This window comes from Rhea pennata, chromosome 27 (genome assembly GCF_028389875.1).
Source record: "Rhea pennata isolate bPtePen1 chromosome 27, bPtePen1.pri, whole genome shotgun sequence".
NCBI classification, from domain to species: Eukaryota; Metazoa; Chordata; class Aves; order Rheiformes; family Rheidae; genus Rhea; species Rhea pennata.
The window spans coordinates 1,632,446-1,659,135 of NC_084689.1; the positions used below are offsets into that span (position 1 = coordinate 1,632,446).

General features: G+C 58.0%; 4 protein-coding genes across 9 annotated transcripts; 2 read left to right on the forward strand and 2 right to left on the reverse strand.

The window, feature by feature from the left end:
- Positions 1 to 1,879: 1,879 nt before the first annotated feature.
- NR2C2AP (nuclear receptor 2C2 associated protein) lies at positions 1,880 to 4,025 on the forward strand. 2 transcript variants are annotated; one of them, XM_062596035.1, is made up of 6 exons: positions 1,880 to 1,926; positions 2,178 to 2,239; positions 2,376 to 2,466; positions 2,629 to 2,734; positions 3,296 to 3,363; positions 3,614 to 4,025. In XM_062596035.1, exons 2-6 carry the CDS (start codon positions 2,199 to 2,201, stop codon positions 3,728 to 3,730), a joined length of 423 nt encoding a protein of 140 aa, XP_062452019.1. In that variant the 5' UTR covers positions 1,880 to 1,926; positions 2,178 to 2,198; the 3' UTR covers positions 3,731 to 4,025. The 2 variants fall into 2 exon arrangements, with proteins under 2 accessions (XP_062452019.1, XP_062452017.1); XM_062596033.1 differs by lacking the exon at positions 1,880 to 1,926 and adding an exon at positions 1,941 to 1,992.
- Positions 4,026 to 4,603: 578 nt separating this feature from the next.
- Positions 4,604 to 10,215, reverse strand: RFXANK (regulatory factor X associated ankyrin containing protein). The gene is made up of 9 exons (XM_062596032.1): positions 9,882 to 10,215; positions 9,211 to 9,279; positions 8,399 to 8,479; positions 7,974 to 8,039; positions 7,618 to 7,718; positions 6,384 to 6,509; positions 5,664 to 5,730; positions 5,347 to 5,427; positions 4,604 to 4,983 (listed from the first exon to the last, which is right to left on the reverse strand). Exons 1-9 carry the CDS (start codon positions 9,982 to 9,984, stop codon positions 4,925 to 4,927), a joined length of 753 nt encoding a protein of 250 aa, XP_062452016.1. The 5' UTR covers positions 9,985 to 10,215; the 3' UTR covers positions 4,604 to 4,924.
- A 157-nt stretch (positions 10,216 to 10,372) lies between these two features.
- On the forward strand, positions 10,373 to 19,852 carry BORCS8 (BLOC-1 related complex subunit 8). Of its 5 annotated transcripts, none has more exons than XM_062596283.1 (5): positions 10,373 to 10,461; positions 12,736 to 12,848; positions 17,477 to 17,541; positions 17,960 to 18,067; positions 19,099 to 19,852. In XM_062596283.1, the coding sequence occupies exons 1-5, from the start codon at positions 10,425 to 10,427 to the stop codon at positions 19,139 to 19,141; spliced, it is 366 nt and encodes a 121-aa protein (XP_062452267.1). In that variant the 5' UTR covers positions 10,373 to 10,424; the 3' UTR covers positions 19,142 to 19,852. The 5 variants fall into 5 exon arrangements, with proteins under 5 accessions (XP_062452267.1, XP_062452269.1, XP_062452268.1 ...); XM_062596287.1 differs by lacking the exon at positions 10,373 to 10,461 and adding an exon at positions 10,502 to 10,893; XM_062596286.1 differs by lacking the exon at positions 10,373 to 10,461 and adding an exon at positions 10,914 to 12,089.
- Positions 18,221 to 25,829, reverse strand: TMEM221 (transmembrane protein 221). Its single transcript, XM_062596282.1, has 3 exons — positions 25,481 to 25,829; positions 21,966 to 22,051; positions 18,221 to 21,266 (listed from the first exon to the last, which is right to left on the reverse strand). Exons 1-3 carry the CDS (start codon positions 25,786 to 25,788, stop codon positions 20,749 to 20,751), a joined length of 912 nt encoding a protein of 303 aa, XP_062452266.1. The 5' UTR covers positions 25,789 to 25,829; the 3' UTR covers positions 18,221 to 20,748.
- Between the last annotated feature and the right edge of the window lie 861 nt (positions 25,830 to 26,690).

Genomic DNA, 26,690 nt, shown 5'->3' on the forward strand with positions numbered 1-26,690 from the left:
CGCGTGTTGGCGTGCGGCGGTGGGGCGCGATGCACCGGGCGCCCGCAACGGTGCCAGTATGTGGCAGGTGCGGCCCACGCGGGTGCAGCGCGTGTCGCTGCGTGCATGTGCGTGTGTGTGTCATTGCACATGCCATGTGCATGTGTCGCTGCATGCATGCATGTGCATGTGTGTTGTTGCACATGCCTTGTGCAGCCGTGTTGCTGCGTGCATGCATGTGCATGCATCATTGCACACGCCGTGCGCAGCCGTGTGTCGCTGTGCACATGTACATGTGTGTGTGTGTGTCATTGCACACGCCGCGTGCAGCTGTGTGTCGCTGCATGCATGCACATGCAGGGATGTGGCACCGTGCGTTTGCACGTGCAGGCGTGCGTCCCCGTGTGCATGCGTGTGCAGTGCCTGCGCGTGCGTGCACAGCGCCGGCCGGGGGCCCGAGCCGGACACGGGAGCCGGCGGGGGCGCGAGCCCCGCAGGCTGCGGGGAGCCGCGCTGCGACGGGGCGGCGAAGACTTTGCGGCTCTCGGCTCGGGTTATTTTTTTTGTGCCTGAGCGGAGGCAGCCTGGCGCGCCCGGCGTGACTCATGCACACAGGCGAGCGCCCGGGGAGGTTTGGAGCGCTGCTGCAGACGGTGCCTTCGGGGTTGGCTTTTGCTGCCTCCCCCGGGAAGGCAGTGCTGGGGGCGGGGGGGGACACGGAGACGTGGGGCCGGGCTGCGCTGCCGCGCTCAGCGCTGGGGGGCACGTCCCCAAAGGCACAGGGACCACTGGCAAGTGCCAAGGCACCATCTGCCCAGGAAGGTTAATTTTAAGCAGCTACTGCGTGCACATGCACACGTGGGTGCACGGGTGCGTGCCCCCCCCCCCCGAGGGCCGCGGGGCCTTGTGTGGCGTGACAGCTGGGGGCTCTGCGGGGGGGGGCCACGCACCCTCCCTGCCTTCGCTGAGAAGCAGCAGAGCAAAGGCAGCGCCGGGAAGCAGAGATTTCTTGGACTTCCTCGCGCTTTGTGCTGGTGCCTTGCACCGACTGGTGCAGGTGTGCAGGGGTGCCCAGATGTGCAGGGATGCCCCTGTGTGCAGGGTTGCCCCGGTGTGCAGGGGTGCCCAGATGTGCAGGGTTGCCCTGGAGTCCAGGGATGCCCAGATGTGCAGGGTGCCCAGATGTGCAGGGATGTCCCGGTGTGCAGGGGTGCCCCGGTGTGCAGGGATGTCCCGGTGTGCAGGGATGTCCCGGTGTGCCCCGGTGTGCAGGGATGTCCCGGTGCGCAGGGTGCCCAGATGTGCAGGGTTGCCCCTGTGTGCAGGGGTGCCCCGGTGTGCAGGGATGTCCCGGTGTGCCCCGGTGTGCAGGGGTGCCCCGGTGTGCAGGGTGCCCAGATGTGCAGGGATGCCCCTGTGTGCAGGGGTGCCCTGGTGTGCAGGGATGTCCCGGTGTGCCCCGGTGTGCAGGGATGTCCCGGTGTGCAGGGTGCCCAGATGTGCAGGGATGCCCCGGTATGCAGGGATGTCCCGGTGTGCCCCTGTGTGCAGGGATGTCCCGGTGTGCCCCGGTGTGCAGGGACGCTCCGGGTGCCGAGGGACGCGCGGGCCGTGTGCGCGGCCGCCGCAGCGGGCCGGGCTGCGCCCCCCCGCCCGGTGCCCCCGCGCCGGGCGAGCCGCGCTCCGGCAGCACCACCTGGAGCGGCGCCGCGGGAGGGCCCCGGGCCGGGCCGAGCCGGGCCGAGCCGGGCCGGGCCGAGCCGGGGCCTCGGCGCGGAGCTCGGTGCCGCCCCCTCGGGGATGGGAGGGGGAGACAGGGCGCTCCCGGACGCCTGGGTCCCTGGAGCGGGTCGGCGGAGGGGGGGCGGAGCGCTGTGCGAAGAGGGCGGTCCCGGACGCCTGGGCCCCGAGGAAGCAGTTCTGCCTCTTCCTGCGCGGCGCCGGGTGGTGAGTACACGGCGGCGGCGGCGGCTCCGGCCCGAGGCCCCGGGGATGGGCGCGGACCGAGGCCGGGTGCGCCCAGCCCTGCGCGGATGCCCCAACCCCAGCCGGGTGCTCCCAGCCCTGTCCGGGTGTTTCCACCCTGCCCGGGCGCCCCAGCCCTGCCCGGTGCCCCGACCCTATCCGGCTGTCCCCAGCCTTGCCCAGCCGCCCCACGGCGCTCCGTGCGCCGGTCCCTGACCCACGTCTCTCCGCAGGCAGCGGGGCCGCACGCAGCGATGCCCGAGGTGCCCTTGATCTGCGCTGACACTGTCACACGGTGAGTCAAGGGGGCGGCGGGCGCCAGGGTGCCGGGAACCTCCAGGGTGCCGCGCGCTGCCCCCAGCTCTGCTCCCCGGCTCCCTGCGTCGCCGGCCCCTCGCCCTGTCCCGGGATGGTGACGCGTGTCCTTGCAGGGTGAGCTCCGTGCTCAACCGGGACGTGAAGCAGTTCGGGAAGACGCACATGTTCGATGGGAACGAGGAGACGTGCTGGAACTCGGACCAGGTTGGGGCCGAGGACGGGGGAGGCCGGAGGGTGCCCCGTGCCCACGTGGAGGACGGGAGCCGTGCAGGCATTGCGCCCCGGGCTGGCACCTGCCGAGGAGCTCTGGGCTCCCAGCCCTGCAGGGACCTGGCGATCAAGTCCCGGTGTCGTTCCTGCCTTTAGGGCACGTCCCAGTGGGTCACCCTGGATTTCCCCAGCACTGTCAAGGTCTCACGGCTCCACATCCAGTTCCAGGGGGGATTCTCCAGCCGGCTGTGCACACTGGAAGGTGAGGAGCTGCCTTTTCCTGTTTGCCCAACCCGGGTCCTGCAGTCTTTTTATTGCAGAGCCCAGAGGTATTTGGGAATTCTTCCCAAAACTCTGGAGGGGCTGAAGCTGGAGCAGGGAGGGGTGAATAGAGAGGGCCCTGTGCTCCTCCAGGACTCCTCATTTGCAGGCTGGAAAATGCCTTGCCAGCTGCTAATCCCAATCTATTAGATATCAAACCCACTATAATGCTTGTGGGTTTCTGCAGCCCCAAATTCAGGAAGCAGGAGCTGGGCTGGCCGAGGGGGACTGCGTCCTAAGTTGGACCCGGCAGATCCTCGCGTTAGGATGGGCTGCTTTGCTCCCACGTTGCACCCGAAAGCCTGGTGAAGGGAGGTGGGAGGCAGGCCAGCGGGTGCCGGCGTTGCTCCCACCCGGCTCCTCACACCGAAGCCCATGCAGGGAGATTTGTCGGGGCGGCCGAGATGGAGCAGCCAAGCCCCAGCGGGGCCGTGGCAGCCGGCACAGGCTCCGCTGGCACGCGAGCCCACCGCGAGGCTGCCTCCACCTTTGCCCTCCACAGGCTGCAGAATGGGCGAAGAACTGGTGAAAATATCTGATTTGTACCCTGAGGACACCAACGCCCTGCAGATATCCTTTGGCTCGCTGCGGGCTGGGGCGAAGGGCTTGGCGGAGGGATGGGGGTGAGCTGTGGTTTAGAGTCCGTCGCAGGTGCCCGCTGGCGCTTTACTACGGCTAAAGCAGCTTGGTGGAAGGGGAGCAAATCCGGGGAGCCGTGCGCGAGCCCCACGGGGCTGCCGCGGCCTCCGGCCGGCTCGGAGCTGGTCTCCCGCGTGTCGCTGCCTCCCTCTGCCCCTTTCCTCCTTGACGCACTCCACACAGCTTCCAGGTGGAAGAGACAGCACTGGATAAGCTGAAGATCACCTTCGGGAACAGCACCGACTTCTTCGGGAGGATCGTGGTGTATCACCTCCGGGTGCTTGGGGAGAGGCTCTAGCGCGGCGGCGGCGACGAGAGACCGCGGGTGGGTCGCTCCCCGGCCGCCGGGGTCCCCGCAGCAGCCCGGCTCCGCGAGCTCTGCCGTGCCCAGGGGCACGGGACAGCGAGCCCTGCCCCACGTGTGCCCCCAAGGCGCTGGCAGAGGGGGGACCCTGCTGCCCCCGGGACAGCCAGCGGGCCGTGACAGAGGGAGGCCAGTGCAGAAACCCACGTGCCTGGACTTGCAAGCCAGCCTGGGGTCTCTGCTGCAGGACAGAGCCCCTATAACTGGCTGAATAAATGGTTGTGGCCTCCCTGCGCCTCCCTGACTGCTCCTTGAGCAAGCGGCACCCCTGGGTGCCCTCCCTGCCCAGCCCTGGGCTCGGTTCTGCTGCTTCGCAATGCGATCGTGTGGCTGGAGCAGGGAAAAGGAGAAAAAGCTGCTTCTCGCTGTGCACTGCAGGGCTCTGGCTGTCTCTCGCCTACTCTAATAATCTCCAAATCCCTTCCTGGAGCAGTTGTTTGCCAGCTTGGCAGGGCTCAGCCTTGGGTTGCAGCATGCCAGCCGTGCTCCCTGGGCCATGCTTTGTTCATGGCTGGCAGGGCGATGCTTCCTGTGGGCGCTTCCTGGGTTTTGCTCCTGCCTACAGGTATTTCCCCAGCTTGCTAGCAGTGCTGCGTGCACGCAGGGCTTGGCAAATTCACAGGCATTAAGATGGAGCCTCACTCTTCAAAGAGAGCTCCAGAGAGGAACACCGGGGCACCAGCCCTTGAAGCGGTTGGTTGGCCCAGTTCCCCTCGCGGTTCCCTGGTAGGTGGTGCTGGGATCAAGGACCAGCTGCTGTGACTGGCAGGTGGGATGTCACCAAGGCAATATACAGGACTGCACATGGCTGCTTTAGAGTTTACTTCCAAAAATGCAATAACCTGAATACCCGTGCGCACAAAGCAACTGAGCCTGGACAGAGCAGACATGCAGCTGCCCCAAGGAACTGGTGCCTCCAGGTGTGAGGCGCTGAGGCCGTGCTGCCCTCTGGGAGAGATGTAAATCCGCCTGGGACAGGCAGTTCCCTGCTTCCTCCACGTGCTTCTTGCTAGAAGCATCGCTCTGCTGCCCTTTTCGGGACCGCTGGCTCAAGCCGCAGTGGTCATGGGCAGCCTTTGCGTCGGCCAGGAGAAGCGCTGGCATTGCAGCGATGCAGCAGAAACCACGTCACTCCAGCTCCTTGTTCTGAAATAGCTTGAGGATATGATTTTCAATAACCTGTTGGACTAAGGCAGGGAAGAGAAGGGAGAGAAATGAAACCCCGGGAAGCAAAGCCTTCAGAAGCCAGCACTGCTGCAGGTAGGACATCCCCTGGTCGGTCACCATTTTGCTCCTGTTTTCCAGCGGGAAGTAGGAAACTGCTAACGCCAGGGGCCTGTCCCCAGCCCCCCTGCAGCACACCTCAGGTTTGGGAGGGCGGAACAGGACCCACATAGATTTCTCCAGCTCAGTTTCCTTGTGTGGCAGAGCAGGGAGCTGTGGTAGAAGGTCAGAGAAAGCCCAGGCAGGGCTGGGAGCTGGGAATTGCCTGGAGCCTTTTCCAGGGAGGGGAAAACAGGCTCTTTGCCATGCATGCGGCAGACACTTGCCTTTCTTATGTCCCAGGGCCACAGCCAGATCCATGGGGGTGTAGCCAGAATCTGCCTCCGTTGTCAGGTCGGCGCCGCGAGCTGCAAGCAGGCAGTGGAGATCAGGGCTCCCCTGCCAATGTGGCATCCCCTCCAGGGCAGGCACAGGGCAAGAGGACCCCTGAAAGGGGCCGGTGCCCCTCCTGGGTGGGCACCCCCGTAACATCCCCAGGCTGCTCCGCTTCTCCCCCCAGGCGTGTTGCGCTCTCTCTGCCCGAGGCAGTTACCAACAAGCAGCAATGTGAGGCCAAGGACTAAGCGCGGATCTTCCCCGTTACCTAGTAAGGCCTCGACACACTTCACGTGGTTGCCGCGCACGGCGTAGAGGAGAGGGGTGCCGCCGTTCTGCAGGGAAAGGGAAGGCGCTGTCAGCACCGGCCTTGAGGGGCCGTGCTCACCCAGCACTCAGATTCGTAGGGTGAGAGTGTGGGAGCCACATATCCATCGAGTTCGGCTCGGCTCGGCCAGCCCTCTCCTGCCCCATGCTGTGCCGTGCTGCTCGGGACCAAGGACCCTGCTGTGCAGCCTTGGCTGGGCTAGCCCTATTTCTCCCAGGGCAGTAGGTCCCAGAGGTGCTGGCTCCCCTTTTCCCCACTCCCAGCTCCAGGTTGGATGTTTTCTGCAGAGCAGATCTGCACGTGTTTTATTCCCTGATTCTCTGTATGTAATACAATAACTTTGTATTATTTTAAGAACAATCTGAATTTATGAGCAGTTTCCTTGCGGCTGGTAAAATCACCAGCACGAGCAACTGAGGAAACCATTTAAAATTACGATCAAGATTAATTTCTTTAAACAACCACATGAGCACGCAAATGAGCTCTGCAGGCCTGGGCAACAGCTGGGAGAGACACACTGCCCCTAACGCAGCCTAGGGCAGGAGACAGAGCAGCAGCAATGTGAACTTGCTGCTGTTTTGTAAAACGAGCCCTGCAGAGTCCCATGCAGGGCTCGGTGTCTCTCCCAGCACTGGGCAGCCCAGGCCCAGTGGCACTCACCCAGTCGTAGATGTTGATGTCCACGTTCCTCTCCAGCAGCATGATGACGATGTCCGTGTAGCCCCCCATGCTGGCGAGGGACAGGGCGCTCTCCCGCTCCTTTGCCAGCGCGTGGGGGTCAGCGCCCTGGGGACGGCACAGGCATTAACTCCGAGCCCTGCTGAGAACCGAGGTGCTCAGCACAAGACCCACCTTGCTGGCAGCCCCAGGAGGGCTGATCACCGAGCTGGGGCCAGCCGGCCTCGCAGCCTGTGATGCTCCAAGGCCAGGCAGCGCTTCTCCATTGCCAGCACAGTTGTTGGCTTTCCCCTGCCCACAGAGCTCAGCGGGGAGGAGACAGCTCCGGGGCCCCAGTGACCTCCCCCAGGCTGGCACCTTCCCTGCCACCATCCTTACCAGGTATGTTTTAATCATCAAACATCTCAGGTGAAGACTTAAGAGCCTTTCTCCAGTCTCAGTGAATTAAGCCCAATGGTTCCAGTTCTGAGCCCTTTTCCCCCTCAATAAGAACAGCGTTAGTGGCCCTGTCTAGTTAGAGGCTTGTGCTGAGTCTCTTTGTTGCTGTTTACCTAGAAAACCCACTCAATGCTCTGCGCCTTGCTAGCCATGGACCTCTCCTGGACTTTACATCCTTTATCAATGTATCACCTCTCTTATTTTGGTTTGTACTCGTCTCTCTGCTGATGAATTGCGGTCTTGCTGCTAATGCAGCAATGAAGCCAGTGTTTGGCCAGTGCTTATGTGGTGTGAGCATTTGCTGATCTGTGGACACGGGCATGGATGCAGGACTGCACTTTGGGAAGCAGCTGGATCCAGGATCCAGGGGGAATCTGGTTCCTGCCCAGCCCATGGACAGTCCCCGGCTGCAAGCCCAGCACTCAAGGACGATGCAGCAATGAATTCATTAACTGCAACAACACCTTGGCAAGCATATTTTGCTGGTGGATTACAGGGCTCAAGTGATAAGCCTGATCTCAAATTACCAAAAAGCATATATTTAATTACAAACAGTTATTGCTAACTATGAGATAAGGCTCTTCATGCTCCTGATTTAGCCCACAGCCCAATGGGGAGTGGCATCCGACAGCAACTGTCTGCAAATGCATCCTCCTCTTCAGTGCCATTGGAAGAGATGGACTGAGATGGCGCCAGGATGTTATGTGACTCTTTGGGCAGGAGCTGGGGGCTGGGAAGCCTCCCGCTAACCTGGGGCTGCGCCAGCGCATGCCCTTACCCATTCCAGCAGGTGACGGACCGTTTCGATCTCTCCAAACGCAGCAGCCCAGATCAGCGGGGTGAAGCCTCTCTCATCAGGTTTATTTACCAAGTTCTCACCTGCACAAACACAGTGAAGCATCTTATATAGGTAAGACAAAGCTCCCTCTGCTCCCTGTCTCCCAGTAAACCCAGCAAAGGCTGTAAGACTAAACCGGGGGTTTATCAAAGGCTGCCTTATGACCTGGCAGGACTCTATGTGATCTGGGGTGAAAACCCAACCCATTGCTGCTCTCCCACCTCCCCTTTTGCTGCAGCAGCGACGGACCGTGTGCCGTGGCTGCCTGCATGGGCAAGGCCGAAGGAGATGCGTACCTTTCCGAAGATGCTCCCTCAGCTGGCTGAGCTCACCTTGGGCAGCTAACTGGTGAATGGACAATGCTGGGGGTGGAAGGAATTAAATCATCAGGACAAAGCATTTCCTCAGCACCCTCTGTCTGCAGGCAGCCTCCCTGCTCCATCCTGCCACGGTGGGACCTCCCCTGCACCCAGCAGGACTTGGGGCACCTGTGAGTCCCTCCTTGTCCAGGGCAGAGGTAAATGCACAGCCCCAGGCTGGGGTCCAAAAAGCCCAGTGGGTAAATAACACCTCTCCACCATTCACTGGTGGAGCCAGCCAGTGCAAGAGACTGTCCCATGGGTGCTGCAAAACGCCACGGTGTCAGCAGACAAGCAGACTCTCATCCCGCTCTCCCACGGCTGCTTTCACCCCGTGTCCCAGCAGAGCCCGTGATACTCACTGTCCAGCGTGGCGGGAAGGGCCGAGACCTCATTGCCCCGCTGCCTGTTTGTCAGTGTGTTTGAGTGCCGCAGGGGGAAGCCTGTTCCAGAGAGAGGGGAAAGTCAGAGCATGTCTCCTTGCTACATGGGTAGAAAGTAGACTAGCTTGAGGCCAAGAGCTTCAGAAGTGGCCAATCGCTCACGTCAGCCTAATGCACCTTATCTGGAGCTCTTTCCTCCTGCACTTGGCAAAAAATGAATCCTGTAAAAATGGAAGTATTCCCTTGCAAGCGAAGGGGGTTGGAAAGTCAAGTTTGACCAGTGGGCAGGGAACAACAGCCGAATAGGGAGGATAAAACACAGTCCAAACAGCTGCCCGTGGAGGTGCCTGGTCCAGCAGGGCATGGGGGGAGGCAGGGATCTTGCATTAATGGCATAATTGCACACGGTATCATACCACAGGGGACAGGCGGAGGTTCGTCCTTGTTTACCTCTGCCCTTGAAGAGCTCTGCTTGGAAATCTCAACGCGTTTCCAACAAGCACGTTATAGTTAAGTCAGGAAAGCACACGAAAAGAGCTTGCAATCTGCAATCCCACTGCGTGGAGCAGCAGCGACCTCTCACTGCTGACACGAGCCATCAGCAAGGTCTGGACGTGGGCTCGGCCTTGCCACGTTACCGCAGGGACCGGCAGCAGTAACGGGCTGCTTTTCTGTTTGTCTGTTTGCTCCCCAGCCGCCGCGACGGGACGGAAGCCCCCGCTGCAGGCGGGTGAGCTCCCCCGGGGCTGCCTGGCGCCGCGGCCGCGAGCCTCGGGCTCCGCCGTACTCACCGTCGAGGGCCGAGGCCTCGGCGCTGCTCTGCGAGGCGGCCGAGGGCTGCGGCGCGGCGCCCGCTCCACCTGCGCAAGGAGGGCAGCGGTTAGGGGCCGGCGGCGGAGGCCGCGCGCCGAGGCCCCCCCCGGGGATGCGGAGCCCCCCGCCCCGGGGATGCGGAGCCTCCCGCCCCCCGGGGATACGGAGCCCCCCGCCCCGGGGATGCGGAGCCCCCCGCCCCCCGGGGATGCGGAGCCTCCCGCCCCCCGGGGATGCGGAGCCCCCCGCCCCGGGGATGTGGAGCCCCCGCCCCCCGGGGATGCGGAGCCCCCCGCCCCGGGGATGTGGAGACCACCGCCCCCCGGGGATGTGGAGCCCCCCGCCCCAGGGATGCGGAGCCCCCCGCGGATGCGGAGCCCCCCCCCCCCGGGGATGCGGAGCCCCCCCCCCCGGGGATGCGGAGCCCCCCGCCCCGGGGATGCGGAGCCCCCCGCCCCCCGGGGATGCGGAGCCCCCCCCCTCGGGGATGCGGAGCCCCCCGCCCCGGCGCACAGCCGCCCCCGGCCTGGTCTCCGGGGCGCTCCGGCCTTTTTAATCCAGGGGGTTTCCAGAGGCAGCAGCTCGGTGCATCGTCCCTCCCCGCTTCCCCCCGTCCCCCCGTCCCCCCCCGGGCCCCAGCAGCGCTCACCCTCCGCGCGGCCCGGCCCCCCCGGGCGGGCACCGCCGCCCCCCGGGCCCCCGCCGACGGCCAGGGCCGGCCGGCAGCCAGCGGCCGCTGCTTCCCCTTCCATGGGGCGGAAGCGGCGTTAGAAAGGGGGCAGGAACGGGCACATCGCCGGGCCGCGCCGGGCCGGGCCGCGACCCCCCGCTCCGCTCCGCTCCGCTCTGCTCCGCTCCGCGGGGCCCGGCTCACCCCAGCACCCTCCGCGCCCGCCGGGCCCCAGCGCTTCCCCTCCCTCCGGTCTCGAGCCGCGCCGGGGGGCAGGCCGGGGCGGCCGGCGGGGACCCGCTGCGGCGGAGCCCGCCGCGGCCCGGGGCCCAGCGCGGTGCCGGGGGCGCCCCCCGCCCGCGCCCACCCCCCGCGGCGGAACGGAGCGGGGCGGGCAGCGAGTTCCGGCCGGGGCGGTTTGGAGCGGGCGCCGCCGCGGGGCCGGGCGGGGTCGCGCGGCGGTTTCCGGCCGGGGCGGTTTGGCGCGGGCGCAGGCGGAAGCGGAAGCAACGGCCGGGCGGAATGGAGGAGCCCGAGATGCAGCTGAAGGTGAAGAAAGGTGCGAGCGGGACCGGCCGGGCGGGGCCCTGCGGGCCCGGTCGCGATAGGGGCGGGCAGGCTGCGACACGGCTGGTCCCGACGGGCCCCCGCGGGCCTCGCCGCCTCTCCGGGGCCGGGCGCCCGCGCTTGGTTCCCTTTGCTGCCTCTGGGCCGCCTGCGGGCCCCGCTTTTCTTTTTTTTCTTTTTTCTTTTTGCTGTGGTGCTGCATTAAGTCACTTGCAGCGCGGCGCTGAAGAAGCGAGAGCCCAGAGTTTGGGTTAAGCTGGCGTGTCTGGAAGCCGGGAAGAACCCAGGGACGCTGAGCGTGCGGCGAAGGCCGCGGCTGTCCCAGCGGAGCAGCGGCTTGCTCCTGTCCCCGGCACGGGCTGAGCAACCAGCTGGGGCGGCTGGGCCTGGGGAGCTGCTTGGAAACTTTAAAGGCAGGGAACAGGTAATAATTTTGTTAGCAACAGAGAAGTGTTCCAAGGGCGCGGACTCGGAAGTTGGAAGATCTTCTGGAAGTCGCTCACCCTTTTTGTACCAAGTCCCAGAGTCTTTTGATCATTAAAGTGCGGAAGCAGCAAAGAATCTACAGTAGGAGGTGGTAAATCGCTATCGCCCCTGCTCGGTTTGTGCTGATCCTGCCTGATCAGGGGCTGCCTGATGTCCTCAGGCATCAGGACTCTCAGGAAAGTGGATTAACGCTAAGTGTTACTGTTGTGGGTGCGTTCCTTTCTCACCTGGTCTCACGTGCTAGCTAGCAAACATTCAGGAGAGCATTCCCGTCTGCCAGGTTACCAGGTATTTGGCTTCCTCCTCTCCTGATTTCTCCCTTCTTTACCTGCCTGGCTGTTAGGGATCCACACCTACTGCAAGAACCCGTATCTAGAAGAGGGATGGAAATCAGCTGTATCAGCCTTTTTAGGAATGTGAGTTTGGCAGGTGGATATAATTATTCTCATAAAGTTTTGTGTTTAGTCACCTTTGCATTCAAAAGGTGTGGCATGTCTGCCAACATAACGAAACTGCAAATCTGAGCAGTTGTCACTGAAACAAAAGCTCTGGAAAGAGAAGAGAATTGTTTTCCTTAAAATAGAAGATTATGCAGAAGCACTTCAGTGTGATGAAGATGCCCCCTGCATTTTTGTTGTTATTAAAGGAAACCCACACCCACTATTGAAAAAAAAAAAAAAAAAAAAAGGAAGCACTCTCTGCATCTATCTTAATTATTAGGTATTACGAGCCCCGAGTGTATGCCTTGCAAGCACACACAGAAAGAGAGATCAAAGCTGCAGCGTAGAGCTCAGCCTGTGAAGACCGTGCCGAAACCCGGAGCTCCGGTACTCGCTTACGGAGGGCGTCAGGCAGACTGGCCCAACGCAGTGCACGGCGTAAACAGGGAGGCCGGAGCCGGGGCACGTCAAGAGGCTGCAGAGAGGGAAAGCAGCGTCTTCAGAGCCAGGTGGCTGGTTCGTAGCGGATCCTGACTAGCGCCCCGGCTTCTCGAGCCCTGCTGCGTGGCCGCTGCGTCTCCTCGGTGATGCCTGGAGGAGGTATCCTGAGGGGAGCAGCAGAACGAGCCCCCCTGGGGCACAGCTGAGACTCGGAGAGCAAGAGGCCCTGGGCTGGGCTGGACCTGAGAGGCAGGTAACTAGACAGGGAGCCTCCAAACCGGCACTGCGGGAGGGTCGGAGCTGTCGGCACCCCACTGCCCTCAGCCAGACAGGGCAGCCGTGCAGGGTGGGAGTGGGAGCTGACCTCCTCTGTCAGAATGTGGTTGGGCTCTTCCCGTCTCCTGGCCACCCCAAGATTGGTCAGGAAGGGCCCAATGATGGGCCAAGTCCCAGTGGCCCTTGGTACCAGCACAACTGGAGCTTCGATGGGACTGTTGGGATCAGTGACAGCCTCGTGCAGTTTGTTTCTGACTGTTGGTTGAGCTTGCTGCTGGTTGCACGTTCCGTTATGGAGAGGGTGGAATGCAAACCGCCTGTTTAACAGGGTTTTGCTTTCATGTTAACAGACTAGTTATCCAAAATATTTGAGATTTTGTTCTGATCTCTCTTTTTCTCTGGCACGTTGAAGCTTTTGAAACTTTGGGCCTTCTGCAATAAAAGCCCTGCGGGGTATCGAACTGGTTGTGGCACGGGAGGCGTGTGGCGAGCGCTCTCCGAACCTTTCCAACCCGGACACCTACGGCAGGTTTCAGAGACTGCGTGGGAGATGGCACCAGGGCTTCGAGGGAGCTTCCGCCGTCCTCTGTTCCTCCCTAACTCGATCGCTTTCCGTGTTGCAGTTACGGACAAATTCACAGAGAGCATGTACGTCCTGGCCAACGAGCCGTCCGTGGCGCTGTACCGGCTGCAGGAGCATGTGAGGAGATCCCTTCCAGAGCTCGCGCAGCACAAGGTGAGTCCTGCTTCGGCTGGGCTCCAGGGTCGGGCACAGGCTGCTTTCCTGGCCTGGCCAGTTGTGTCCCCCTCTGGGCAGGGGGAGGGATGAAATCACCATTCAGGGTTGCACGTGCTGTTAGCAGGAAAGTGAGGTGTGCTATGGGACCCGCATTCCGCTGAGCTGAAGGAATAGGATGACTTGCAAGCTCACCTGTAGACCTGAGAAAAGACTTGGAGAGTCTGACTGCTCCCCATGCTCTCACCACTGGACCTGAGCACAGAGACAAAGAGAAATAAGCAGCCTGTCTTATGTGGGAGAAGAAGGGGGGGAAGGAGGGAGATGTTAAATCTTATTACCGCTAGCTACACTGCAAGGTTTTTATTTCCTACATAAAATAAGGAGGAGGGTGAGACGGGGAGTGTGAAGAAACAAGTAAAAAGAGCCCACAAGAGGCAAAGCAGGATAATGAATCGCATCTCACAGCTGTGTTCCTGCTTTCCTCCAGAGCACGGAGCACAGGCACTTTAATGCCAGCCTTGTTGTCCTTCTCCCTTTCCTGCCAGTCATGATTCATTAGGAGTGATGTCTCATGAATAGATTACTGCTTCATGTCTATGCTAATGCACTGTCGGGCCCCATTTTTCACCTTTACTTTACAGCCCTAGTTTCCAAATTAACCTGGATTGTGACACTTTATTATTCAATTATTTATTAGCATTTTATATGTGTGTCTGTGTGCAATGGTAGGTGTATAGAGATGTATGTGTATGTATAGCACGTGCTGATATGATTGCATCACTGGGATACGGGAGGTTTGTAATATTATTCCTGAGCTGTCACTTGCTTTGATTTAATCAGAATAGTCCCAATTTCAGGGAACGTGTCCAGAACAAAAGGAAATTGAGCAAATTGTATGACAAGTCATGCAGAGGGAAGAGATCAGTTTCCATCACGAAACGGTTTGTAACGGGGATGGGGGCAAGGGACAGTGCAGAAGCACTAATGGAAACGACAGCTCGGTGAATGCACTGGACACGGAGCGTGTTGCTAGGCAGTGGGGTGTGTGCTGGGCAAGAGCTCTCAAAATCTTCGATTCTCTCCCTTTTCCTGCTCGGCAGGCTTGTCTTCTCGGTTACTTGCAGTGCTTTGTGACCCCTCTGAGTCAGCTGAGTTCATTTCCTGGCTGCTGCCATCCCAGCGAATCCTTCTTTTTTAGCCAAAATTGCTGCTGTTTTTCGCTTTCTTCCTGTGAGAAAGGAGGTCATGTCTCCCTGTGGATTCCAGCAGCAAGTGCAAGGGCCCTGTACGTCCCTGTGTGACTGCAGCAATCACAAGCATCAGATGCCTTTGGTCTTTGATGCCTTCCTGTTCAAACCAACCCCCGCTGGGGCAGTGAGTGCCTTCAGGCACGAAAAAGAGGTCTCCTTGCAGTGACAGCAGGTATCAAGGCGAAGGTGAACTATATCTGTGGTGCGCTCTGCCCCCCAGCCACAGCTACCAGGGCACTGCCCCAGTGTCACTCCACTGACTGTTTGCTCTTCTAGTGTTAGGAAGCATTTCCTAATGCTTGCTCTGAGTTTCTGTGCTTGCTGCTGTTAAGTCCATTTCTTTTTGCTCAAAGCATAGGCACCTTCACCTGCTTAAATTGTTTTCTGGTTCCTGCCTCTGTGTTAATGGTGCACTGATGTGGCAAGAGGTGGGAGAAAATGGAAAGAAGACTATTTGTTGCAGCTGAAACAATCGATCCAGAACTGCTGCTAGTGACTTTTCTCCCACCTTCATAGGTTCAGTTCTTCCAAGGCTGCAGGATCCTTTTTGGGAGCATGCTCTCCTCCCTGCCAGACCCTGGTCGTAACTGTGAGGGTTAAACATAACTCAGCTAGATGAGTGTCCTGACTGCACTGCCAGGCTGCTCGTAACGGGGGCTTGTGGTTGGGGGTTATCTCTGTTGTCCTTGATCTCACTCTCATTCTATCGGTTTCACGCGTTGCTTTTTGCAGTCACCAGGCTGGGCCTGCTGAGCCCTTGCACCCAAGCAGCCAGGCCCCCAGGAGAGAGGGATGCTCTCGGGGCCCTGACAAGGCCATCGTCGCTCCGGAGTGTTCAATTAGATATGGATGGATATTTTGGGTTGCTCTGCCAGAGCCCATCGGCTTTGTGGCAAGACACTGGAACAGGAGGGTGTCAGCAGGGCTGTGCACCGTGAAAGTGCTGTCAGGTTTTATCTAGATCAGAACAAGGGCATTAAACAGAGGTGGTTTTAATTCTTCAGAATGGAGAAAAAGAAACAGGAACATTCTGTGTGGATCTATTCTCATGTAATTTAGTCTCAGATGAAGGTGATGTATAAAAGGAAACAAGATTTATTGGTGGTTTCCAGCTTTCCTTGGCCCAAACAGCAAGTCCATCTCTGGCTGACAGAGTTCTACTAAGACACAGTCTTTGAAATTCCTGAAGGACTTAAACCTAGGAAAAAATGAGAGGGAGGGGGAGAAAAAGTTTATGCTAAGAGAAGGTCATCTCTATGCCCTTACAACAAGCAACTTTATTTGGTTTGATTAAAAATAATCTTAATAACTTCTTCACGATCTCAAACTCTCCAGGCAGATTTACCACCTCACTGATAAGATACAGCAGGATGCAAGGCCCTGGCTGCCTCCATGTGTCTTAGCAGTGCTGCTAAGCCCTGCTCCCACTCTGCACAAAGCAGCCTTTCTGCATTGCCCCTGATCTTTTGAGAACTTATATCTCCCCGTTAATTTACTGCCGAGCAGCAATAATACATCATTAGTGCTCTTGTGTATTAATAGCTGGCTTTAGTTATTAAATGGCATCCAAGGACATGTCCTGGGAATTTGAAGAAAGGACATCACGAAAAGATGAAGAAGTCAAGGAGCTCTAGGGAAAGACTCTTATTCCTAATTAAGAGCATGAAAATCCCAGAAATTGGTGGAAATGCTGGGAATGGGCATCACTGGCTCTGATACAGGATAATGATTAAAATCTACTGGTGTCTAGAAACTCCAGGGCCAAAGGAAAACCACTGTTGTACCAGACTGGCTTTACCATCTCCAACACTTTTTCACAGGAACTTTGCAGGCATTTGTCTCCAGCTTTCCAGCTCTGCCTCTGTACCCTCATCCTGTGCAGGGTTTTGCAAGGTGACAACTGTTGCTTCGAATTGTCCAGAGACTGCCTTGCTGCTGGAGAAAATGGGGTGGATAATTCATTAGCTGGGATCTCCTTCCCTTTGTGGGTCAAATCCCCCTTTCAGCAGAGCAGTAGGAGAGTGACACACATGACTGAGCCAGTGTGTTGCCAGGCTCCTAAAGATCACTAGAGATCTGCTGGTACCTCTTTGAGAGAGCAGAGTGAGAAGCTGCAGGAAGATCCCAGCTTCTTTTGCAGATACCTCCACTAGCAAAGTGTGATCTTAGCAACCGATACGATACTGTAAAACGTGATTGGACTTTGGGATGAGTGTGGACCCTGGAGCGCAGTGTGCGGGGATGTGAGTCCTGGACCCTCTGCTGCAAAGAACTGCCCAGAGTTGCATGCAAAGACTTGTTTCTTTTGTAGTTTAAAGCTATGTGGTCAAGTGTCCCGATACAGGACAGGCTTTGAACAGCAGAAGGGATTTTGGTTGCAGTCCAAGCTCCTACCTGACCTCTTTCAGTCACAAGAAGAGGCCCTTGGATTTCCTCTGGCCTGTAACTAGAGTCAGCAGAGCAGAATTAACTCCCATGGGAACATATTTTAAAGAGAGCCTGAGCTACTTAAGGACTCTTTCAAAACTTACCTATTGAGCTACACCTCTGAGTTCAGCTGCTTTTTCATTGTGATTTGTGCATTTGTTTGGTTTTCCCTTTCCATGGAGCTGCTGTGTACAATTATCTCCCATGCACGAATTGGCTGCATGTAGTTCTGCTTGAGTCCGTGTGATGTTAACAGGGCTCCTCCTAATCCCTTGAAAGGAAAGGCACTCTGGATGTTCTCATTATCAAATGCTGACTATTACTTGGGGTCAGACAGCCAGAGTTTCAGAGCAGACTGTAGGACAGGGAAGCCTGTGGTTATAAAAATGTTTATGAGAGAGGGAATTTTCAGTGCTGCGAAAGAAGCTGTTCTACCTTGTTTTGCATGCAAGGCCGAGGACCGGGCTCACCGAGAACTGTGTGTGTTCTGATCAGCTGCCTTGCCAGACCAGGACACATCAGGCAAGCTGAATGCTTTGAATTATCCAGCCAGTCCGTTACACTCAGTTTAGCTGTTGGTTGCTAGGAGCCTGTCATGCCTTTGCTCTTGGCTGGCTCATGGGCACATCTACAACCAAGGGGAATTTTGCTAGCATCCAAAGCACTGGCCCGAAGCAGCAGTGCTTCCAGAAATACACACAATGAATGCTTCTTTTAAATACTAGTGCGTGGCACTCGGAGCCCAGAGCATGTCACAAGCTGTCAAGTAGGAGACAGTGTCCAAACACAATTTCCAGTAAAAAGCAGTGACAGCCCTTGTTTGGGCAGAGCTGGCAGGGCAGAGCTGGCAGGGCATATCTCAAGGGCTGCACTGCTGAAGACAGTGTCTGTCGAGTGTGCACCTAACGATGCCTCGTTCTCATTCCCTGTTCTGTGGTCTGCTTTCAGTCTGACATGCAGAGCTGGGAGGAGCAGAGCCAAGGAGCGATCTACACCGTGGAGTACGCCTGCAGGTACAGGAGACCCTTCCAAGGAGGAGCATAGTGCTCACGGGCGCGGGCATTACAAGTGTGGAAGCACAGCAGAGGCCGTCCACGCTTCCCTGCTGCTTGCCTGGTGCTGGCCGGGGAGAGAGCGTGGTCGGAGTGGAAGTGTGTCAGTGTGAGGCTGTTCTCTCTGAACTGTTACCATGAAACTTGGCTGCTTCACTTTGATTAGCATGCCAGCTCTTCCACACTTCCGTGTGTGGTGCAGACCTGCCAATCTCCTGCAGTAAATCTACCCACTAGCTAGTGTCTGAAGATGCAAAACACCATATAAAGCTGAGGCTTCTTAACAGTAGCCTCATGTCAGGATACGTGTACACTAAAATTGATGCCTGTGATGGTATTAACCAGTCCTCCTCCCTCCATCCCCCTCTCTCTGTTTCAGTGCCATAAAGAACATGACCGACAGCAGCTTGTATTTCAAGAGCATTGACAGTCTGCTCAAACACGCCATAGCCATGAAGGATCAGCTGAACTCTGCTCAGGGCCGCAGGTAGCAAGGGATGTGCGACACTGACTTTCCATTACTGCTCTACCTGTTTATCCAAATGATCGCTCTGGCTGACAGAGGCTTTGGTGATGTAACACAGCCCAGTACAAATAAGCCAAGCAGCTATCTCAATAATGTGCAAGCAGCTATCTCAATAATGTGATTCTATGCTTATTTAAATAACGTACTGCTTGCCTTCCAGTGATTCTCTGGTTTTGTTTACCTTGGGAAGCAAATAATCTTGTTTACAAAAGGATATCTGCAAAATAATTTATTTCCTCATTTAAAAAGGGGTGTTTGTTTTTGTAACGCATTAGATGTTTGTTATGTCAAAGGCGTTTGGAGTGTGGTGATGTCATTGAGATGGAGCAGGACAGAGGCTGCATTCGGTACTGTTCTTCCTGTGACTCTCTCCACAGAGCACCACATACACGACAGATCTGGAGAGATAAGTGGCACTGACAGATGTAGCAGAACGATGATGCATTTTCATATGTTTGCAATTGAGCTACAGCTACTAAAACATTTTTTAGCAGATGGTCTGAGTCTAGTGTGTTTGTCTCTCCTGATAGCTTTCTTGGTATTGGAGCCTGACTGTGTGGGAGTGAGAAATTTCCAACTGTCTATGCTCCTTGCTAACAATTTTGAATGTCCATCCCTGAAAAACCACCACAGCAAACCAGGTGCCTCTGTCTCTGCAGAATGACTCCGTTTTAGACATTTTTGGTGCTGGTTCCATATTTTCCTAATTCCTCGTGTGGCAGGGTCACACTCAGATCAGCCCAGCAGAGAATTCCTAGCAGTGTTAGCATGCAATGTGGCTGTGAAGACTGCTAGCTTGACACCCTCAGAGGCTGGCATATGTTGCTTTGCAGTCTGCACACCTACGGTTGTCCATGAGCTGTGCTTGTCTAAGCTGCTCTCGTGCTGCAAGCAGTGAGATTTTATTTGAGGGAGCCCCTGGTTCTTCACGTTCCCACGGCTGCTGATGTCCTTCCTGCCTGCTGGACATGACTGTGTCTTTCTTTTTACAGCACTGTTGCCCAACAAGGCAAGAATCCTCCAGCCAGTTCCTGATTTCGGACAACACTGGCCATCCTCTGCCTTGTCCTCAGCCCAGCTCCATGTACTCTAACCGCCTGGAGGAGGGAGAAACCTGCTCAATCTGTGAAACTGCACAGATGCCTCTGCCTGCCTCTCCGTTTCAAATATCACGGTGCAGTACCTGAGCAGGCAAATCCTGCTGATGGGGTCAGGCCTGCCTTCGGAGATGTTTTAGGGAGCAGTTGTGTTTTTCTCTAGAGCGCTTTGCAAAAGGGAGATGAGATTGTTCTGCGTTTGTCCTGTCCTGTCTTTTGTTTTTTGTTTTTTTTCTGATGGCAGACTGCTATGAGGCATTTTTATGTCTACCTCTTGGTTACAGAAACCAAATCTCAAAAAAACTAGGTCTTGCTTTCAGTATGTTGTTGAGGACCATGTAAAAAGATGTGAAGTAGGCACACTTCAGCCTTGTTCAAGAGGCATTCTGCAAGAAGAGCTTTTCATGAGTTTGCCAGAAAGTTGCTGAGTTTGGTTTTAGTGAGAACAATAAAAAGAAAAAACAAGAAAGTACTGTCTAAAGCTTTCCCCTCTTGCTCACTTAGGCTGGGGGGGAGGGTCTTGGAGCCTTCTGCCTCTGTGTGTTTCAAAGGGCTGGGAGCAAAACAGAGATAGGCAGATTTAGAACTTCTCAAAAGAAAAATAAACTGTCCTGCTCTTCAAAAATAGTAATAAAAAAGGCATTCTTCATCCTGTGTCAAACAATGCAAAGCAGAGATGTACACATAGCTTTGGAGATCACTTTAAAATGGATGTAATTTCAATGTTAATCTTTCCTTGGAACCAACAACTTTGCTCAGGATTTTGGTAAGAGTGCAGTTTTCTTGGGCTGTGGAGGAAAGTGGAGAAGAGACCTTGAAATTGAAGAAAGATGCTTAGTCTGGACTCTTCAAAGCCTAGTAAATAACACAAAACAGTGCTTGACCCAGTTCCCCCACCTAAAAGTACTCTGTTTTGTAGTCATGGGTTGTGCTCAGGATTGCAGATGTATTATCAGAATAATAATTTAGGACGTTAGAGGGGATCTTGGGTCAGCAGCCTCTCTCTGCTCTCTGAAACGCTTTACTGATTGCCAAATCACCAGAAGCTGTTGCTGGTGACTCACAATCCCAGTCTGGCAAAGTGTCACATCAGAGCAGGGCTGCAGCAACAGAGCAAGTTAACTCGGTTTGTATTTCACAAAAATAAGCACTGCCTTTAGTACTTGCGCTTTCTGGCAGGAGGCCCTGGGGGCTCAGGACAGATGGCCAAGTGCTTTTGGGTTTTAGCAGAGGTTGCATCTTCTCAGTAAAAGAAGTGAAGAACATCAGGCCGTAGCTGCACAGATTTGTCTTCCATGGCTCTGCCGCTCTTCCGCTCTGAGCTCACTTGGCAGTTTAATGTAGCCAGACAGGGGGGAGAGCCAAAGTCGTCTTCCCCGTGGGAGGGCAGAGGATTGAAAAGCAGTCACTTCCCCCGTCTGATGAGGCTTCTCAACATGTGGGTTCTGATATGACCTATGTTAACCTCTAAATAGAAATGCAGATCTTGGCCCTGCTGCCTCCAGCTGCCTGCGATAAGCTGGGGCAAAACGGTCCCATTTCTGCTCACACTAGAGTTGAGTCCTTCCCAGAGGCTCCGGATTTCCGTGATAGTATATTCCTCATCTCCTGGGTGATGCTGTTCCATGGCTTGCACTGTGCCTGCAGGAGGCCTGACTCAGCCGAGAGCGTCCTGTGCGTTCGGGGCGGGTTGTATCTCTCCTTCTCGGAGTGAGGCCCGGGGCTCCCCGAGGAAGTGAGGTTGCTGCTGGCTGCAGAGTCCAGCTGGGATTTGCGCTCTAGGAAAGGAGGGAAGGAAAATTCCCGGTGGATCTCAGGCCGGGGCCGGGGTGCAACCGTGTTCTTGTTGTTCGGATCATTGGCAGAGGCTTCACCACATTGGGCAGAGTCGTTCTCATAGAGGGTGTGAGAGACCTCAGAGCGGCTGCAACGTGAGACTTGGGAGGCCCGTACTAGGGTGTGTGTCACCGTGATCAACAGGACAACGATGCCAGAGGAGAGAATACAGGCGCCGGCAATGCCAGCCTCAAGTTCGAACAGCAGCAGCATGTAGATGGCAAGAGCTGGAAGGAAGAGAGAGTGTGACAGAACTTGGGAAACCAGGACTAAAGTGATGCATCTGTCCTGCAAAATTCAGACCACAGAAACTGCCTAGCAAGGGCTGCTTGTGGGGAACAGAAGGAGGAGACGTGCTCTGCTCGGTAACCACCTCGCAGATTTGCTTTGTTCCCCTTGACCTTCATGCTTGCAAATGCTGCCTGCTACCAGGGCCCTCAGCCCCACATCGATGCTCAGCCTCTGTGTGTCAAGCTGAGCAGCGCAGCCTTTCTCCAGCCCATCCGCCTCCCTTAGGCAGCCAGGCACCAGCACTTCACCCTCCAGCAGGATGTGCCCCTTGGGCCACCAGCATTGGTATTATTTATCCGCAGGTGAGTGGGAGCTGCGGTGAGACCAGAACCGAGCCAAGCTCCTGTGGGGCTGCTGCTAAGCCTCCACCTTTTGCTCAAGCCCACGGGACAGGGTCTGTCTGCTTCAGGGCCGATAGACTCGCAGCTTGCACCCCGCAGCCGAGTGAGGGGTATTTGTACTGCGGCGGTGAGCTGGTGAAAACCATCTGCAAAACAAACTTGGTCATAAGTAGAAACTGGGCAGCTCCCAAAAACTCGGCAATGAGCGTGGGATGTGTGTCCTGGGGTGACAACATGCAGTCCCTGCCTGGCCAAGCTCTGGCTGGGCTGTGCTGGCAGGAAATGGGCACTTGCCTGTTAGGTATACTGAGACCCCGCAGCAGAACAAGCCGATGGCAGTGTGGCGAACTGTCCGGCTGTCCAGGAGGAACCAGTCTGCTCTGCAAAACAGGTGAGAAAAATATTTTCCTAGTTGGCTCTGGGGGGTGAGACAGCTCGGGGTAGTCTCCTGGCCCTGGTCTCAGCATGCGGAGGTGTGTGATGCCCTGGGCCCTGCTGAGGAACCAAAGCATTTCTGTTCTGCATGGCGAATGGGTTCACAAAGCTACTGACTTCTGCTGAACTGGGGGTTCCGCCAGCTGCTGGTTTGTACATCTCTCGGTCAGTCGGCTTTCTGTCCCACTCTGGAATAGAAAACTTTAAAATCACTTGAATTTTGAAACTTCTCCTGCCTGGTTCTAGCTCTGTTTTGGAAAACAAATGCTGGGGAGAGGGAGGGATGCTCAGGGCTTTTTGCAGGTGATTATTGCAGGGTCTGAGGAGTAAGAACAGAGCAAAACTTGATGTGCATCAGGCTCTCCCCTTTAAAGAAAAGGGTGGAAAGTAAAGAGCTGGGGCACTGGATTAAGCAAGGCCAAGCTGTCTTTTCAATGTTGGGACTGGATTTCTTTGCTCAGCTTGGATTCCAGGCTTTTATTTGAATTGTGCGTGAAACACATCAAAAGACCAGTCCCTTTCCTGCAGGGCCGTGGTCTCGCTTGCAGCACCATGACGCCTGACCCCGCCGCAGCCAGCCCGCGATGCCACGCTCTTTCTGCGGGCACAGCCTCTGCCCGGAGGCTGAAACGCGCCCCGTGGCTCTGCTCGTCCAGCTGCTGGAGCACATTCCCGTCTTCAGAGCCAAACTGACCTGGCAAAGGGCTGTGTTCGCCTCACTGGGCTTTGGAGGCCGTTGCCACCACGAGCTGCCTTTGCTAATTGGGAGGCCAGGACGTGGTCGTTAGGGGATGACGGGTGAAGGTCGGAGGAGCGATGCCAGGCCACTCTGGGTTGCAAACGAGCACCCTGAGAGATGCTAGTGGGACTGCGGTGTTGGGAAGCTGCAAACTGTCCCTGGAAATGACCGCGTGAGGGGTGCTGGGGCTGACCAGGGCTTTGCTGGTCCTGCTGGGCACCTCCAAAGGCCCTGGAGGGTAACATGGAAGTGGGGGGGAGGAGTTTGGAAACAACTGCTGGGCAGCGGCATGGATAATCCACTGGGCAGAACCGGCCCTCGCATCGCTCCTCGGCAGCGGCCAGCTCTCCCCGTCCCCTGGGATGAATTAAGCAGCCTTGGGACACCCATCCCCATCTCCCCTCGGGCTTCATCCCCTCCTCTCGGGCTCGCTGCAGCCGCCTGCACGGGCAGTCTGCTGCCAGGAGCCGTTAATAGACCCTGGCTCCGCTCCCGTTCCTCGCTGGCTGGCGGCGAAGAGCAGCCACTTTGTTTCATTAATTACCTGACCTGGGGGGGGGATTAGCGGGGAGGGGGAGGACTTTGTTTGGAGCTGGCTCGCAGCGCTGAGGAGCGGGGCTGTAATGCAGTGTGACATGCCCAACGTGGGAAAGGTCCTGGGGATGTGAGCAGGTCCCTAATGAAACCAGTGTCCAGCGGGGCCGGGCCAGCTCAGCCACGGGGGACGGCAGCAAGCAGAGAGGGGCTGGGCGGCCCCTGAGCCCCTGCTAATGTGCAGGCAGGGCTATAGCACGTGTATCCTGGCAGCTCCTCCTGCCTGCAAGCAAAATTTCCTGTCTTCCAAGAACCTGCCCTTTTCCTGCCAAACACGAGTGTAACCCTCAGGTCACAGCTGGGGAAACTGAGGCACGGCAAAACTCAGTGATCTGCCTGAGACCAGTGAGAGTGTGATGCCGGGATGGGAACCAAAGCTTACCAAAGCCCGCCCAAAAGCAGCCTCTCGCTTTGCAGGGATGCACAGAAACATTTAAAATCAGATTGCTTGGGAGCGCTCCTCCTGCTCAGCGAGAGGCGCTTGCGGGGCTTTGCCGCTGTGCGACGGCCGCGCTGACCCGCGAGTCCTTGAGTGAGTCGCTGCTCTCCGAAGTGCGGCCCCGTCCTGCGGCCGGCACGCTTGGTCTCGGCTCCTGTGCCTTTGCATTTGGCTGCCTAATTAGCTGCCTGTCCTGTTTTGCACTTAGGGATATAAAGATGAACTTCAGAACTTCAAAAATGAGCATTTTATAGCCCACATCAATACCTGATCTAGAACGAGTTTACAACTGATTGGGAGTTTTCTGCTATCATGGTCTTCTAGCAGAAATTCAACTCTCACAAAAAGCAAAATTTAGCATGGGAATTTTTAGTTTTGCAAAAATACTTTGCTCTCCTTTGTTAATGAGCATACTAAGCATCATCTTCGCTTGGAAGATGTTGAGATGAGACATCTCTCATTTGCTGGAGTGCCTCCAGATGTCATATCCATACGGAGCATTATGCGTTAAAGGTTTTGTCTGATTAGAGGCAAAAGCAAATGCTGAAACACTGTAATTTCCTTTAAATGAGTTCTGACTGGCTGAAGTCAGAGTGGTCCCAAAATGGTCCCATGCGGACCATCATGTGAGTTACATTGAGGGACCTCCGTGTACAGAGCAGTTTCCACATTTAAATCCATTCCTTTGCGAGTTGATTTTCTCTTTTAACGCAGGTGAGGAGCTGGCGCGGAGCCCAGGTCAGCCCCAGCAGAGAAGCCGCCAGCCCGGGCCTTGGCAGGAGGAGGAGGGAGGACTGTTTCAGAAACATTTTTGCAAGTGTTAATGTGCTAGTAATGATTAAGTCAACACATGTCTCGCGGTTAATGATTTCAGGCCTGGAGTCGGTTTGTGCTGTGTGAGTCGCCTTTGAAATCACCCCGGCAGCGACCCGAGGCGCCCGGCCCGGCCGCTGCTGCGGAGGGAGAGTCTCCGGGGGGGTCCCGGGCGCTGCGACACCTTGCCAGGATTTTCTCATGCTTTCTAGAAAGTTTGTGAGCAAGGGGCCGGGCCCGCGGCGAACGTCTTCTCGAGGCCTGGATCTCTCAGCAGCAAGAGCGATGCTCTGCCCTGGCCCTGCAGCCAAAGGCGGGTGGAGGCTCCCGGCGGCCCGGCCCGGCCCGGCCCGGCCCGGCCCCCCTGCGGCGGTGGTTAAGCTTCCTTGAGCTGTTGCCTCCAGTTTGCAGGGGGGGTAGCAACCGAGGAAGCCCGTGGCAGAGGCTGGATCTCGGGGCCCATTGCAGGGCTGTGCATGAGCCCCCACGGTGGGGACAGCACCCTGCGAGGGCGGCCTGGTCCTGCGGGGGCTGTGGCACCCTGCACCCCTGGCCCTGGACCCTCTGCACCCCTCCAAGCCCTTCTGCACCCCTCCAGGCCCCCGACACCCTCTGCCCCCTGCACATCCCTTCCCCTGCAGCCCTGAGAGCCCTGGGTGTCCACGGCTTCCCGTGGCCCCTCGGATGCTCCCCCGCACCCCCCAAGCCACCTTGCTACCCCAGAGCACCCCAGTGCCCCCCAATACACACACCTCCCCCGGCATCACCGCGGAGCCCCGCAGCTCTCACCGCTCGGGCCCGCGCGGTCCCCGGCACAGCTCGGTGCTGCAGTAGCCGTGGAGGAGGCAGAGCAGGAGGCAGCTCACGTTGAGCACCAGGCAGAGCGCGGCCAGCGCGGCCGAGACCGGCAGCAGCGCGGCGGCGGCCGCCGGCGGCAGCGCCCCGCGCCCGGGGCCGGGGCCGGGGCCGGGGCCGGGGCCGGCTCGGCCCGCCGGCAGCTGGAAGATGAGGCTGGAGGCGAGCAGGGCCATGGCAGCGGCCAGCGCGCCGAAGAGCAGCAGCACCGTGAGGGCCCGCTGCGGGTAGCCGGCGGGCATGGCCGCGCCGGGCACCGGCCGCGCCGGGCACCGCTCCGGGAGCCCCGCTCCGGGCGGCCGAAGCTGCTCCCGCTCGGCGGGCGCCTCCCTCCGGGCCCCGCAGCCCGGCCGGCGTGGGCTGGCCCGGCCCCCGCCCCCGGTCCTGCCCCCCCGGCGCCGGTCCTGCCTCCCCGGGGCCGGTCCTGCCTCCCCGGGGCCGGTCCTGCCCCCCGGCGCCCTTCCTGCCTCCCCCGGGGCCGGGCCTGCCTCCCGGACCTGCCCCTCGCCACGGGGGGCTGGGGCTGAGCGCCCCCCTCCCCCCCGGCCCGGTCCCCTCCCCCCACTGGGATGCCTGGGCGTGGGGCAGCGAGGGTCCCCAGGAGCGGGAGCCCCTGTGCTGCGCTGCCGGGGCTGCGGCACTGTGCAGGGTCTGGGGGGGTATCGGAAAAACTGCCAGGTTGGTGGGGAGCTCCAAGGAGCCCCTGGCTGCTGGGCTGACGGACGGACGGATGAATGGACGGCTGCGCAGATGCCTGCAGGGCTGGGGGCCTGGGCGGGTAGGCGGGTGGCTGCTGCCGCTGCGAGGCTGCACTGAGCACCGTATCCTGCCAGCTCCCCTCCGCTCGCAGTCACGGCCTGAGCCTCTTTCCGGCCCTCTCCGCTTCCCTCCAGGCCACCCCTCGTCCCTGTGCCTTTCCCACGCTGCCACGGCCAGCCCAGGCTCCCTGCTTGGTGGGAAAATGCTCCGAGTTGGCCGGGAGCTGGGATCAGCCCCGTGAGCGTGACCCTGGTCCTGGCTTGACGTTTCTGCCTGAGGACAGAGAGCCGCGAGCGGGGAACAGGGGGACCCTTGGGGCCAAAGCCCCTGCGATGGCCTGATCCTGCTTCCCGGGGACGGGGGCCACCAGCCCTCGGCTGCTGCT

What these genes read in the sequence shown, in the direction of transcription:
- BORCS8 (XM_062596283.1), top strand. Translation starts at nt 10,425, where the DNA reads ATGGAGGAGCCCGAGATGCAGCTGAAGGTGAAGAAAG. An exon ending in GCAGCTGAAGGTGAAGAAAG is followed by an intron (nt 10,462 to 12,735) that starts GTGCGAGCGGGA and finishes TCCGTGTTGCAG; the next exon opens with TTACGGACAAATTCACAGAG. An exon ending in CAGAGCTCGCGCAGCACAAG is followed by an intron (nt 12,849 to 17,476) that starts GTGAGTCCTGCT and finishes GTCTGCTTTCAG; the next exon opens with TCTGACATGCAGAGCTGGGA.
- NR2C2AP (XM_062596033.1), top strand. Translation starts at nt 1,972, where the DNA reads ATGGGCGCGGACCGAGGCCGG. An exon ending in TGGGCGCGGACCGAGGCCGG is followed by an intron (nt 1,993 to 2,177) that starts GTGCGCCCAGCC and finishes GTCTCTCCGCAG; the next exon opens with GCAGCGGGGCCGCACGCAGC. An exon ending in CCGGCTGTGCACACTGGAAG is followed by an intron (nt 2,735 to 3,295) that starts GTGAGGAGCTGC and finishes TGCCCTCCACAG; the next exon opens with GCTGCAGAATGGGCGAAGAA.
- TMEM221 (XM_062596282.1), bottom strand. Translation starts at nt 25,788, where the DNA reads ATGCCCGCCGGCTACCCGCAGCGGGCCCTCACGGTGCTGCTGCTCTTC. An exon ending in GGACCGCGCGGGCCCGAGCG is followed by an intron (nt 22,052 to 25,480) that starts GTGAGAGCTGCG and finishes CCTGTTTTGCAG; the next exon opens with AGCAGACTGGTTCCTCCTGG. An exon ending in GGTCTCAGTATACCTAACAG is followed by an intron (nt 21,267 to 21,965) that starts GCAAGTGCCCAT and finishes TCTTCCTTCCAG; the next exon opens with CTCTTGCCATCTACATGCTG.
- RFXANK (XM_062596032.1), bottom strand. Translation starts at nt 9,984, where the DNA reads ATGGAAGGGGAAGCAGCGGCCGCTGGCTGCCGGCCGGCCCTGGCCGTC. An exon ending in GGGGCCGGGCCGCGCGGAGG is followed by an intron (nt 9,280 to 9,881) that starts GTGAGCGCTGCT and finishes CTCCTTGCGCAG; the next exon opens with GTGGAGCGGGCGCCGCGCCG. An exon ending in GTGTGTCGAGGCCTTACTAG is followed by an intron (nt 5,428 to 5,663) that starts GTAACGGGGAAG and finishes GCCTGCTTGCAG; the next exon opens with CTCGCGGCGCCGACCTGACA.